Source organism: Panthera pardus, unplaced genomic scaffold, assembly GCF_024362965.1.
Source record: "Panthera pardus isolate Hobbes unplaced genomic scaffold, ASM2436296v1 HiC_scaffold_21, whole genome shotgun sequence".
Taxonomy (NCBI): Eukaryota; Metazoa; Chordata; class Mammalia; order Carnivora; family Felidae; genus Panthera; species Panthera pardus.
In genome coordinates this window covers 55,747,587-55,762,654 of record NW_026526777.1, presented here as the reverse complement: position 1 = coordinate 55,762,654, position 15,068 = coordinate 55,747,587, and the positions used below count along the sequence as shown (strand labels likewise).

Genomic DNA, 15,068 nt, shown 5'->3' with positions numbered 1-15,068 from the left:
GGAGTTAATGCCCAAGCAAAATAATCAGTCCGTTTGAAGTGACTGTGGGTTTCAGTTTGTCTTTCCTCCCCGTGATACTATTGCAGGGGAATGATAATTAGACCTTTACTTAAAAAATCCAAAGGGGCTCTCTCGCTTTCTCTTCCCTCCCTTTTCGCTCCCTCCTCCCTCTCTGGCTCCCTCCCTCTCTCTTTCTCTCTTGCTCAGATGTTGGCAAAGGGGGTTTTCTTAATCAGACTGTTTTTTGGTCCGAGGGAAAGGAGGAAGAAGGAGATTGTGATGGAGAAAGGGGGTCTGTAAAACGTCAGGCACCGCACAAAGGCTTTGCCACGTAATTACAGGCTCCTATTAAGTCGAGATCTGCCCTCCCAGGGGTCTCCAATTTTCTTGTATTCCCTACAAAGCCTCCTCTGCATGCCAGTTTGTGCCTTTTGAAGTGCCAGAGAGCTTCTTGATCCAACTGAGAAGGAAAAAGGAGCTCAGCAAGAAGAGGGGGAGAGAGAGAAGGGAAAGGGGGGAAACCCACCACCACCCTCCTTCGGACTCTTGAAGCCCTTTTTTTTCTTCTTACGAAAAGTAAAGTGAGAATCCTGCTCTCCAATACATCTGCAAGACATCACCCTCTCCTCCTGAAACTTTAGTCACTCCTGAGAATCCACAGGAGTGCAGAGAGGGGGAACACGTTTTCTTGAAGATGTTTTAAAGCTGGAACAAGCCTTCTTCTGTTGGTGCTTGAACTCTTGCCTGGGAATAACTTTTTTAACCTTGAAAAAAAAACCCACTTTGATTCTTCTCTCCCACCCCTTCTTCTCTCTTCTTCTGTTTGCCTAACTCCCCCGCCCTGCTGGCCTCCCCTTTCCTTTCTCCCCCTTATTATTATTTTTAGTGTGTGCGTGTGGACGCTTTTGGAGAGCTGGAAGGAATTTTTTTCTCCTGACTTGAACATAGGGTGACTTTTTAATTTTATTTTTTGGTGTGGATTATCTCCTTGGACCGCGCCGGACTTGGCCTCAGGAAAGCAACCGAGGCTGTCGAAGGCTGTTGGTGCAGAACTCTGCTCCGCAGAAGGGGGTCCCCCGCCCTCTTTCCAATTTTTTTTTTTTTTTGTCCTTCCCCTCCTTCTCTCTCTCTCTCTCTCTCTCTCTCTCTCACTCTCTCTCCACTCCCCCCTCTCTCTTCCCCACTCTGCTCCTCTCCCCCCTCGCGCCCACAGCGTTTGGTGTTGATTCGAGCGGGAAGAGGGGGGTGGGTGGGATCGGAGGGGGAGACCATGACCTCCAGCTACGGGCACGTTCTGGAGCGGCAACCGGCGCTGGGCGGCCGCTTGGACAGCCCGGGCAACCTCGACACCCTGCAGGCGAAAAAGAACTTCTCCGTCAGTCACCTGCTAGACCTGGAGGAAGCCGGGGACATGGTGGCGGCGCAGGCGGACGAGAGCGTGGGCGAGGCCGGCCGGAGCCTACTGGAGTCGCCGGGACTCACCAGCGGCAGCGACACCCCGCAGCAGGACAGTGAGTGAGGGGCGCATGCCCGCGGGAGTGTGTGTCCGGGACGGGGTGGGGGTGGGGGGCTGGGGACGCTGGGGGTCCCGGCCGGGCGCCTGCAGCCCGCCAAGGCCAGGGGAGAGAGAGGGGGCGAGGAGAGGTGGTGGCAGTGGCCGGAGGAAGGGCCGGTCACAGACGGGGAGGAAAGGAGGGCTCTGACGAGGGCGTAGCCCAGGCGGCCGCTGCAGGGAGAGGCCCCGAGGTCGGGGTCGGGGACTCTGCCCGCCGCCGACTGTCTCTGAAACCCACTGGGCCGCCCCTCAGTCCGGGGCGCGCGCGGCGACGCGGGGCAACCGGGCTGGCTGGGCAAGGGTCCCCGAGGGGTGTAAAGGCGGGGAGCCTGCCCTGTTCGGGAGGGCGGAAGGTTAAAGGCGCCGAGCCGGGTCGGGGGGGCTCCTCCCGGGTCGCGAGCGCGGGTTCGGAGGCAGGCGGGGCAGAGGAGGAGGAGGGCACAGCGCACAGCGGCGACACCCGCGCGGCCCCGGCGCGCGGGGCTCCCGAGGCCGGGGCGTGCGGGAGGGGCCGCTTGGAGCGCCCAGCCCCAGCGGCCCAGCCGCTCTCTGTGCCCGGCGGTGGCCGCCCTCCACCTGCGGTTGGGTTCGAGACCCCCGGCGGAATCAAAGGCCTGTGCCTGGGGAAGACTCGGCGAAGCAGAGGGAGTGTCCTTTGGGGTGAAACCCGAGCTCCCGGCCCGCACGGTCCCGCACCCGAGAGATGCGCAGGGGAAGCTCGGGCCCCAAAGCCGAGCCTAGTGTCACATTCGAGGAGCTCTCCCTATTGGCCCTAAGACCTCGAGAAAAGTCCCCGTACAGTCTCCCTTCCCCATCCTTCCCTACTGATATACCGCGTCTCCGTGGAAATCTCGCTGGCCTCATTAACCATGCCTTAAAAGGTGACCCCCAAATGTATCCCTACGTTCTGGGGTCTGTAACAGACCTGTCACCTGGCTCATCCCAGGTGACATGGGGCTTGATATTTCCTTTTTGAGATTTCAAGGGTCTCAACTTGGCTGGAAGTTTTTAAATGAAGCTAATTCCTTTCCGTGTCATTATTTATTTGGTCTTCAAATTGGGAACCTGTAGACACAGGAGACCCGCCGGCATTCCACGGTTTAAAAAAAAAAAAAAAAAAGCCAATATCAGACTCTCGGGAAATAGACAAAGCAAACAGGACCCAGAGACAGCTGGAAGCAAGGCCCGGGCAAAGGGCTGCAAAGAAGCAGGCGGCAGGGGAAGCCCCTTGCTCGGGCAGGCCGCCTGCCCCTCGCCCAGCTTCCTGGGTCCAGGCCTAGGATCCCCTCCGCGTTTTTCAGCCCAAATCGAACTGGGGTCGATCCACCCTACGTATTCCCAGAGGCAGAGGGCGACGGGGAGTTCAGGCTGATGGAAATGTGGCCTGCTCTGTTACTACAGAAAGAAGGCCAGCTCTGAGGAATGAAGACCCGGTGTCCCCAAGTCCCGGGCAATGGCTGGGCACAGCGGCGGAGGCTCTCTTGAAGATATTGGAGCCTGGAAGGGGTGGAAGGGAGGGGGGTTGCTCGCGCTGCACGCGTCCGCAGCAGGAGTTAATTGCTGGCGTACACACTTGGAGCTCCAAGAGAATGCGCGGCGGAATGTGATTGTTTTTTAAACGTTTCGCTAGGGAAAATTTAAATATGCAAAGCACAGGGAGACTAGGCTACCGAATCGCCCAGCTTCTCTGATTCCGCACCTTCCGCGGTTCTCCTTTCGCCCTGGTTAATTATTAATCGCCACATTTATCGCTGTTCGGAGAACTGGAGGCTGGACCCACAACCGAAAACACGGTCGTGAAGAAACGGCTGCGTGAAAAGACCAGGATGGGGCGGGCGAGACCAACCAGTGTGGCTTTACCCCTAAAACAAGCAGAGGGATGTGAAAAGCAGGCCCAAGGCCGGTGGTCACAGCGAGTCCGGGGCCCGCGTCGGCCTCGATGGGCGCCGGATACAAGAGGGCTGGAGGGCTGCCGAGGGAACGCCACGAGAAGGGAGCTCGGGTTCCTGGTGGCCTCCTGGTGCGAATGGAACGACTCTGGACTGTGGAGGCCGCCTGGGAAACGCCTGAGGTGTAGGTGGCGCGCGGTGGTGGCTCCTGTGAGACCCAGACCTGGCGTGGCCAGAGGTCGCGCTGCGCACGTGGCGTCCGCCGTGGTGCCGAAGGACACAAAAAGCGCAGCGGCCGAAGTTGGGGACCGTGTGTCCGGAGGGAAGGGGATGCGAACTTCGGGAGCCCGCCCCCTTGATTCTTGAACGCATCTCTGAGTTTCAAGGAGTAACGACAGGCCTGGTGGGGAGTGGGCCCCCGAGAGGAAACTGAGGCTCGGGTGCCAGCCAAAGAGAGGCTGTTTAAGGAAGGATGGTGGACAGACGGTTCTGGAAGAAGGTAGCAGAAATGCAGACCGCGCTGATGGGGACAAAGTGACCGACACTTGGGGCTAAGAAAGTAGCAGAGAAACACAACAAGGCCTGGCTTTCTGGAGATGACTGGGGCCTATTCTTCCAACAAATAGTTGTTGCTTTTAGAAGCCCTGTTTCCTCAACCTCCTCACTCATCTCTGAGATGAGAATAGGAAGGTCTGGTGAGTGGGGTGATAGTGTTCAGGAGGACCCTTGTCCTCAGTCCTCGGGTCCGCCATCAGGGGTCTCGAAGGAAGCTGTCGTGAGCTGCTCGAGTCGGGCCCCCCACTGGGCCCTGCTGGGCTTCCAGTGGGCAGTGGACAGTGAGGCTCCCAGGGCGAGTCAGAGAAGAGAGGAGTCTTCAGGCAGACGACTAAAGCTGGGCTCTGGAGCCTGAAAGGGACGGAGAATGACCCCAAGAATCAGGTGCCCCTTGCAGCCTGCTGGCAGTCTACCCCAAAGTGGCAAGCCATCATCTTCAGAGGGATGGGGCACGTGTAGAAGACCCGGGTTTACTCTCTCAGTGACATAGAAACCTGTTCTTCCTAAATATTCTTTTCAGCTCCCGTTAGTAAAACAGGTTTCATTTACAACGATATTGCAAATTCTCCAGTTATAACCTGGGCCGACCTTAGTAAGACCTCACTGATCTCTGTCACTCCTCAGCACAATTCTGTTTCCTCCTCGGTTGATATTCATTGCACTTTCTTCTCTGTAGAATGATTTCTTTTCCCTCTTACTGATTTCCCCAGCCCAGTAAATTTCTCAGACTTCTGGGTTCAAATGCCTTAAGTGTTAAAGAAATGGTTCTTTAACAGTTAGGAATCCAGTGGCTAATGGGGCAGTGTGGAGTGTGAAGGGGGTGGAACAGGGGAAGCCAGCGAGAGGAAAGAGGAACAGGTCATAAAAATAGGCAGACCTACTCCTAGGACCACGGTGCATCCCGCTGTCATTTCTTAATCTGAACTTCTGCAAACTCTTAAAAAAAAAAAAAAAAGCGCCTGCCTTCCACGTTCCCAACCTCTAAATTAGTGAAACCAGATTGTCCTAATAAGACCTTTTGTTGGAAACACATGTAGTCATAAAAAGGTAGACGGAAAGTCAATTAGACACGCGTGCACACACGCACACAGTCCCAAGCCGGTGCTAAGTGTGCACCGGGCGCAGCTGGGCCCCGGGCCGCGGCGGGATGCAAATGCAGAACAGCGGCGCGGGAAATCGATTTGTCACAAAGGGAGAGGTGTAAACGCGGCGCGAAGGAGTCGCCCCGCCACACTCCCTGGGCCCAGCGCCGCCGGCTCCTCCCCGCACGAGGTACGCCCAGGGGAGCGGGAATGTTCTCTAGGGTGCTTCCTAGTTGGAATTCACATCAGAATATCAATTTCCTTGGAGTTTCAGCATTTGTAACGCCCACGGCGCCAGAAATGTTTGCGGCACCACCCTGGGGCCCTGGAGCTGTTGCTGGCACTCTGAATTTGGGCCTCAGTGATCTTGATTCAAAGAGGAGCCAAGGAAATATATCATTTTAAAGGTAGCCTGGAGATTTTTTTTCTCTTTATAGGAGGCAGTGAAATCCAGAATCAAGACAGGTCACGGAGCCCCTATGGTCGCAGGTCAAGTCCAGAGGAGAGGTGGCAAATCCTGTTTATCTGACAGGCAGGAGCAGGGCGCTGGATGGCCTCCTTCTCTTAATATTTTGGAGAATTTGACAGTCTGGTGACTTTCACCCGCCCTGGGGAGAAGGACAGCCCGGAGTGCGAAGGTCAGGGATCCGGGCCTGTACAGTCCGAGGCCACAGACTGCCAATACTCGCCGGGTCTCCAGACCCCCTGACTGTAGAAGACAGTGAGCGAGTGTCTCCACCATTCATTTATGTGACGAAGCCCTTTCCAAGACTCCCAAGCGCCTCTGCCGCATCTTAGGCGTCAGGCACCCGTGCATTTTGGCATGGTGAACTTTAGGGTCCCCCACATCCTTAGATTAGACCGGGGGTCGCAAGGGGCCCAGCAGCTCCTTCGTCTTCCCAGCGGCGTCATTTTAGATTTTACAACACGAGTGAATAAACCATCTCCAAACGAACAAGGTGTCACATACGCTCCCCTGCCTTGCGGGGGGTGGGGAACCCCATCAACTTCAGAACCACAGATACCTTCCTACTCCACTGGCTCCGATAAACTGAGATCCGGGTCTGGGACTGCGTGCCCGGCCAGCAGCCACCTCGGAGACCTTTTTTCACTTTTAAATGGCATCTGTAGATTTCAACTAGAGGTCAGTTTGATTTTTATTTTTTTAAAATGCATTTCTTTTACAATCCCTCCCCTCTACCCTGCTTACCTGCTCCCTCCTTCAGCGGGACCGCCACCCCAGCTGACCGGTAGCCGAGGGAGAACTCAGCTTCTTCGCAGGCACATCGGGGACTAGGGTAACGGGATGTCGCAGATCTCTGCGAGCTTGTGAGCTTGTGCGCGCAAGGCGATCCCCGCGTGCCTCCTGTCCGTGGCGGTTCTAAGATCATATATTTCTTTTTTAGTCTTTGAGAGATGGAGCTAGAGGAAGGGCTAGGAGGTACTTTTTTTTTTTTTAATAGGGCGAGTAGTGTTTATAGAAAAGTAGATAAGTCTTGAGTTTTGCTTCTTTTTTTTTCTCCCCCCAAGGGGTAGAAGAGTTTCTTGGGGAAGAACTCCACCAGGAAAAAAAAGTAAAACTTAGGGGTTCAGCATCCTCTATTCAAGCCAATTCGTAAGGTCAACCAACAGGATTCTTGGAGTATTCCTCTGAGCTAGAGATGAGACATTTACACGAGCTACTTGGATAAGGTCTAACTTCCTGCGTCCACTTGGTGTCCAAACATTTACAGAACTACCTGTGAGTGCACACCACTGTAATCTGATTGGGTGCTCTGCGGCGGAATTCGGTTTTAATTTAACTCAGACCGAGTACCACCCGAAACGGTTTCCCTTTAACTCCCTTTTCAACAATACAGAGAGGATGTCTATGTCAACAGCATTAATGTTTATCCACAAGAATTTGGATTCTTGTAATTCCCACCAGCTCCAGGAGCAGGCTAACAGCACTCAATTAAAAACTATCTCAAACAGTAATAACAATATCAACAAACTGCCACGACCTTCTTTTCTCTAAATGCTGTTTCTTATTAAATCAGGAAATGCAGAAATGCATTGCCAAGACATCTGAGGAAGGGACAGTCATCGGTGTTCGGGGTCTGCGGGTTTGCTTTCCACCTGTAGAAGTTGTTGAGTAAGATGTCTCCACCGTAGTCTGAATATTAGTAGATTCTTGGCGTGGTCATTTTGTCTAATAAAGTGAGGCAGCCTGGAGGAAGTAGTTGTACAGAAAATTAGGAACTACCGATTTTAGCTTTAGACTTAACAAAAAATCACTACATTTCACTTGCCCTGGAACCACTTTTCTTGAAAAAATATCTAGGAAGCTGATTACAGGGACGATAGTCACTTTAAGGGTGGGGTGGGGAACAAAGACACAACCAGTGGTTGGTGAAGGAAATTTTATGAAAGAAAATAAACTTGTCAGAACAAATCAATCACACACATACATGAGTGACTTCTCAGAAGAGCCCAGGGACAATCGGAATCTTAAGGGTTCTGCGCCCCGCAGTTCTCAGATACAGGAAGAGAGTCATGACCAGAAATCAGTCCCCGGGTACTGGATGTCCCAGCCTCTTTGCTGCACCACGTAATGAGGGAGCTCTAATTCCCAAGATCTCTGAGGCTTATTTTTGCCGTTATCGATACCCCCAGACTCAGCTTCAAATGAGGAACGAATCTGAAAAATGCGTCTTAATTTGAATCCTCATGATTCGCGTTATTAGAAAGGACAAGGACAGGTCCTCCAGTTGCTGTTTCGTCTGCTTGGACCTGTTTGCAAGCGACTGGGAATTTTCTTAACGGGCGGGCGAGGAGACACCATTCGGGAAACTTCTCTGCAGGAATGGAGATCGCACCCGGCCTGAACAGCAGGCTCTCCATTTGGGGGTGGGGGGGGGCGGTGGAGGAGGGAGTTGATAGAGCAGAGAAATTACATTTTAACTTTCGAAACAGAGCTTGACAGTGGCTTAGATTTTCTTGCTCTTCATCTGGGCCGGAACAAAGATGCAAACACCCCACCCCACCGCCGCCCTCGCCTTCCCAGTTCCCAGGGCGGCGAGGCGGCTGCCCCGGGCGCCGCGGGATGTACCCGCGAGCCTGCTTGCCTTCTCCGGCCGAAAGGAGGCGCATTCCCCCCGGGGCCGGGGCGGGACGGGCCTTGCCTTCCAAAATCCTTGGACTTTGGCAGCAGAGCGACCAGCTGGAAGACCCGTCTACGCAAGTAGCAACAGATAGGAAATATCTGTGTCACGAAGACACTCCAGGGACTGCATAAATGTATGCCATACACGCGTGTTCACAGAAACACGGAGTTAGCTGGTAGGAGTTCTGCCTTTCTTGCCTTTGACATGAGGGTGGTCAGGATTCCAGGAAGGGGGAGGAAGGGGCGGGGGGACTAGATGCCCCTGGTCAGCGGGTGCTAGGGATGGAGCCTGGGAAGGAGAGGCTTTGTCTCCGTGGAGGCGGGTGAGATGCTTCTGCACATCAACTCCAGGTGCTTAAAGAAACCGGGGCAGATGGGAGAGCGAGAGCGGGAGGGCTGGCGTGTTAGGGAGGGGCCGCTGAGCTGTGACACACACCCTCACTGTACCCCAGTCTTCACGCAGGACAGACACTGGCCACCCTAGAGTCAGGCCCTGGGGTTAGCGGAACCCTCTTTCCCTCAAGGGAAGAACAACAGCTACCCCAAGTCTTGTGTGTGTGTGTGTGTGTGTGTGTGTGTGTGTGTCCCCAGATCTGACCCCTGGCTTCCCCTCATCCTCCCTTTTTAGGCAAATGGCTTACAGGACATTTGAGAAAGATTCTTAACCCCCTTCTGTAAATCTTGGGTTTTTCGACTGGGCTCCCTACCACACCCTGAACTTGGAGGTCAACAAGGCAAGGCAGCAGTGGGAGCAAGGAACGAACGGGCAGAAAGAATACTTTGTCTTCTTAGCAGAGGTGGTGGTTCACACATACCTTCCAAGATAATCGGAGCTTGGGTGTTCACTAGAAGCAGAAGTGCCAGGCCGGGGCCACAAGGGAAATTGCTTTCCCACAAACGTTTGTCTGAGAGTAAGAACATTCACCCTATTCACTTAATTACTCATCATCAGTCATGTCATTATATTTTAAAGGACCTCACGGTGCTGGAAGGTGCTGTGGTTATAAATAAGCATAAAAACAGATGGGCGCTCTCCCAGCACTCAAAATGTATATGGGGAGGCCAAATCTTTTCAAAGAGGATTCAGATATACAACTTAAAGGCCAAGGGGCCCAACTCAATCAAAGTTTGAGCCAGGACGTGCTAAGTTTAATCAGCTTGACTCTGGGGCAAACTGAAAGGCCTCTCCAGCACTTGCGATTTTTACAGACAAGCCCATTTTCTCCAATCTCTATTGTATTTATCCACACAGATTCATGCTAGGCTGCAAAGGGCTTGGTGGAGTTGGCCTGGGCCTCGTGGGGGGTAGGGGAATCAGTGTCCAGCCTCCTGCCCTCGTCAGCCATCCTTTTCTTTTCATGCCCTGTGCCCCGACTGGCTGCCCAAGGTATGTGTACTGCCCAGAAGACTCCTGCCTACAGACCCTGGAAGCCCCCTAAATGCTGCTTTCTAGAATCCTCAGAAAAGGAGAGGGTCTGTTGAGGTCAATGGTTTATAACACAACCAAGCATTTTCATGTATTTTTTCTCTCTGATATTTCATTTTATACTAGCGTACTTAGAGACTTCTCGGAAATAGAGGTTTGGGGAACTGGTTACTGTTTTGTTTCTTTTTCAGGTGATTCATAAATATATGAAGTTGAATCTTCCAGTGGAAATAGGTATTGAATCTCAACTTTTATGCCTGGGCATTGACATATTGTCATCAATCCAGACTGGGAAGTGACACTAAATAATTGTGTACATCGTGACTTTTCTTTCCATTTTCCACCAGGGCTACTGTCCCAAATACCTGTCTGGGTCACAGTAGTCCCATACCACTGGGACAGCTGCTAAACTGTTGCCTGGGCTCAGGGAATGCTTAAGTGAATGGGTGACCTCCCCATCTTTAGTGGGTCCCCCCGTTCTAATCCAGCTCAAGCACTGGGTCCCCTCTACTTCCCTTCCCACTTTATACTGTTTGCCTGGGAGATCGCCCCCAGGCTCACCATTTCAGCATAGGTCTGCATACTAATGACTCCCAGGTTACAGCTTCAGGGCCCCCCTTGGAACTGCACATCCATATACGTAGTGCCCTGTTCAACTGATTTCCACGTGAACATCACAGAACAACAACAAAACATGACAGTATGGCACTCCCTTTTCCCAGTCGATCCCCTTTTAGCTTTTCCTGTGTTTCTGTATCACAACCCAGGATGCAAACCTCAGAAATTACAGGCTCACCCTGACTCCTTCCTTTCCACCTCTGGCCAATCCATGTCGGGATCTCAGCAAGTTTACCTTCTAAAATCACCAGTGCCTTCTGGATTTCCATCCAGGTCCCAGCAGCCTGCCCATTCACTGTAGATCAGAACTGTTCCCCTACTTTTCCCTAGCGTGCTAGTTAGGCTGGGACATTTCCCACGTCCTCTAGTCTCCTTCCTGCTTCTCTCACTTCTGATGAGATGTCCTTTCTCTGCACCTCTCTTTGCAAACCCACCTGTGCTCCCTTGCAAGGTTCTGCTCCCATCTCCCCTCCTTGAGACTCTTTCCTTGATCTGCTTCCTTTTGGCCTGAGTGAACCCCTTTCCTCCACGCTTCCGGTAGAAGTGATCGGCACTTTTACAAGTATTGCTTAATTATTTTCTAAATGAGCTATGATTGTTAATTTACCCTGAGGATTTTCTTAAGATTAGAGAGTTTGGTAAGGAGGTGGGGAGGCATATTCCATAGTGTATATAGCAAAGCTGTGTAAGTAAATAGATTTCTTTCCTTTCCTTTCCTTTCCTTTCCTTCTTTCCTTTCCTTTCCTTTCCTTTCCTTTCCTTTCCTTTTCTCTTTTCTTTTTTTCTTTCTTTCTTTTTTTGTATAGTGTGGTTCTGCTGGTTTTACACTCTCTAGCTGAGAGTAATATTTTAGAAATAAAGCATGGGGGCACCTGGGTGGCTCAGTCTGGTTAAGCACCCAACTTCAGCTCAGGTCATGATCTTATGGTTTGTTAGTTCAAGCCTTGCATGGGGCTCTGCACAGACAGTGTGGAGTCTGCTGGGATACTCTCTCTCTCCCCCTCTCTCTCTTCCCCTCCCCCACTCACTCTCTCTCACTCATTCTCAAAAAAACCCTAAAATACACATATATATATGCATATATATGTATATATATATACACATACATATATATGCATATATATATATATATATATATACGCATATATATAGGCATAACACCAACGTGCAATTCATGCTCATTTTAGAAACTGTTCTATTGTACACTAAAAAGTTTAAATGGGAAAATAAAGTCACCCATGTTTCACCACCCTGAGGTAGACACAGTTCATAGTTTGGTGTTGAAATATTTCCTTTCTATTTTTTACACAATTTTGTATTAATGTTGTCCATTACTGATTTTTCTTAAACCAACGGGGCAGTTTTGTTTTCCGTTGAGAGAGAGCGTAGGGGAGGCGCAGAGGGAGAGGGGGAGAGAGAGAGAGAGAGAGAGACAGAGAATCCCTAGCAGGCTCCAAGCCCCGCATGAAGCCAGATGGAGGGCTCCATCCCATGGCCCTGAAATCATGACCTGAACCAAAATCAAGAGCCGAGGCTTAACCAACTGAGCCACCCAGGCACCCCAACAGAAGAATTTTTAATCTCATTTTCAAAGATTGTGTTTCCCCCACATTCAGAACATACACAAACATATAACCCACTTGCTCTCATCAGAAAAATTCAACCAGCACACGCACAACAAACAGCAACTCCTCAAGGATTGTGGGAACCCTGATGTCACAGCCATTTCCCAGATTCCTCAGGTGCCAGTGGATCCATTTCCATCCAGCAGTGAGGACCTTCAGAGTAAACAGTTGCTGTTTCTTTTCTGCTTGTTCTAGCGGGGAACCTTCCCTAGACATGAGAACATGTCTCCTTTTAAAATTGGAAAAGTGGCATAGTAGTTAAAGGACATTCTGGGACCACAGTTGGAGGGCTACTGCTCAAAAAATTAGTTTTTATGTAGTTTGGTAAGGAAGAGCTCCACACAACTGGTGGGGAGAAAGTGTCTTAAAGGACTGCACATTTTCTATTATTGTAGATCTCTGGATCTTGATGTTTTTAAAAAAAATTTTTTTTGTGTGTTTATGTATTTTTGAGACAGCATGAGCAGGGGAGGGGCAGAGAGAGAGGGAGAGCCAGAATATGAAGCTGGCTCCAGGCTCTGAGCTGTCAGCACGGAGCCCAATACGGGGCTCGAACTCACGAGCAGTGAGATCATGACCTGAGCTGAAGTCAGATGCTCAACCGAATGAACCACCCAGGCGCCCCTTGGTGTTTCTTTTCTTTTTTTTTTAATTTTTTAATGTTATTTATTTTTGAGAGAGAGAAAGAGCATGAGCAAAGAAGGGGCAGAGAGAGAAGGAGACCCAGAATCCAAAGCAGGCTCCAGGCTTTGAGCTGTCAGCACAGAGCCCGTCGCGGGGCTCGAATTCACAAACCCCCTTGACGTTTCTTTGAAATGTTTTAAAACTCATACATGCTTTTGTAACATAGGAGGAGGCAGGCAACATTTATTTCTCTATATACCTTGTAGAATGATGGTCAGGTAGTTAGTGACACATTTCATCACACAGCAGTGTGTTTGGATAGGAGAAGCACTTATAAAAATAAAAAAATAACGCATTTATCCGTATATGAAAGTCTACAGTACCACAGCCCTTACTTAAAGTGATAATTACAGAGAAAATATAAATTGTTATTATGAAGTATACTTAAACATCGTTCCCAGGCAAATTGATGTTAAAATATTTGCCTGATGCATGCAAATATTTTCTTTAAGGCAAGTATTAAAAAGTGATGTAAAATCATGTGGAACAGAATTTTTAAAATATGAATTAGATATATCTTAATAATGAATCGCCTTCTCCTGGGAAAGGGGGGACAGAGAGAATAATCATTACATTTGAGGATTAAAAAACCACACTTGTCCAATAAAAGTTTCTGCAGTTCCCTGCGTTGCCTCTTTCTGAAGGAAGAAAGGAGAACCACCCAGAGAGCTCTTTGCCTGTAACCAGATGTGCTGTTCAGCAGCCCTACTCAAGTTTGAGGGAAGACCACAGGATGAATCCTCAACACATTTAAGAAATAAAACGTAATTTAGTTCATTAATCATGAAACTGAAATCTGCAGTTTTGCTCCACATATTTCAAAGGCTGAATCCCTTCTGTCAAGAGCAACAGAAAATCCTACCATGTACACTTGACTGTTAGAAGTCTGTTCTTAGCTTCCCTCAGGGAAGAAGAGATTTTTCTGGGTGTGATCAGTTTTACTCAGAATATATGAAGCTCTATTTAAATGTATGGTTCCCCCCCCCCCCACCTTTGCCCTGACATTATCCTTTCTCAGGGTGGTAAGAATATCTGTTTTCTGCCCTGTTTTGCACTTTTTGGCTTGGAGAATCAGGGCTACCTTGAGCAGCCAAGAAATTCCAGATGTGCCTGGGTAGGCCTTAAAGCACGATCATTTTAACTGAATTACTGTATATACTCTGACTGTGGGAGGATTTAATTCTTTTCCCTGATTACTTGTGTAAGTTAATGTCTTAGTTTGTCTTAAAGAATTAATAACATTAATATGAATAAGAAAGCTTGTGGGGCACCTGGGTGGCTCAGTCGGTTGAGCATCCGACTTTGGCTCAGGTCATGATCTCGCGGTTCATGGGTTCGAGCCCCCCCGTCGGGCTCTGTGCTGACAGCTCAGAGCCCAGAGCCTGCTTCGAATTGTGTGTCTCCCTCTCTCTCTGCCCCTCCCCTGCACGTGCTCTGTCTCTCTCTGCCTCTCAAAAATAAATAAAAAAATTAAAAAAAAAAGAAAAGAAAGCTTGCTTCACAAACTCCAAGAACATATATATCCATGCTATTATGTTTTATAAAACCCGTCCTAAGAAGCAGGTAGGGGTAGCATAATTGTTTTCCTTTTACAGGTAAGAAAACTGGCTCGGAGAATTTTAGGAAGCTACTGTTAAGTGACTTGAGGATTTCTCTCTTGATCCCATTTTATTTATTTTTTCATTCTATCTCATCATCTTTGATGTCAACCAAATTCTTGTTAATACATTATAGTTCAGTGAAACAATGCTGAGTCACGAATAGGGAGACTAGCATGCCAACTTCGTAACACACGACCATGTGGCACAATTCTCGTTTATTTCCCCTGGCTCGCATTCTGTGATATAGAGGGAACATGTTAACCACTGTACCTGTCTTCCTCGTGGGAATGCAGCAGGCTTCAAAAGATACTGCCTTTGTGAAAACACTTGAGGAATAAAGGGCCAAATTTATCATCATACATAAGGAATTGAGTAGAGACTTTTCTAAATGATGTCATCAAGCAAAAATTTAAAGCTAAGAAGGTGTCTCAGTAGATTGATGCCCAGCCCTCCAAAAGCAAGAATCTTTCATTCAGATTTAGGGGCATTGGGGGTTTCAAAGCCTTTTACCTTGTATTTAGAGACTTCTGTGCTAAATTACGATTCTACGATTTACTTGCTGCTTGACTTTAGATGCATCTCTGGGTCACGATTTCCTCACCTAAAAACCTGGCGCGTTAATATCTATTGCACAAGTCTGTTGCTTGGAATAATGAGGTAGTGTAAACAAAGACCCCAATACCCTATTTCCCATCCCATTGAAGGCACTCAGATAAATGCTTGCTCTTTTCCTGCTCCCACTTCTGTGACGTCTCTGACAAGTGTCACTCATTCCAGGCTCGGATATGTATTCAATGTGGTTTCCCAATCGATGTCGGAGGCCACTTAATGTCGTTAAAACTAGGAATATTCCCATACTCCAAAAGTCACATTCTTACAACATGTCCC

General features: G+C 49.6%; 1 protein-coding gene across 4 annotated transcripts in view; it reads left to right on the top strand.

Moving 5' to 3' along the window:
- The first annotated feature begins 224 nt into the window (after positions 1-224).
- Positions 225-15,068, top strand: part of PRRX1 (paired related homeobox 1) — a 78,675-nt gene continuing 63,831 nt past the window's right edge. The window contains exon 1 of one of the 4 annotated variants that reach the window (XM_019424575.2): positions 225-1,511. In XM_019424575.2, coding sequence (XP_019280120.1) covers positions 1,271-1,511 — 241 coding nt within the window. In that variant the 5' untranslated portion in view covers positions 225-1,270. The remainder of the gene's footprint in view (positions 1,512-15,068) is intronic. The other 3 variants (XM_019424588.2, XM_019424582.2, XM_053909303.1) reach the window with 3 other exon arrangements.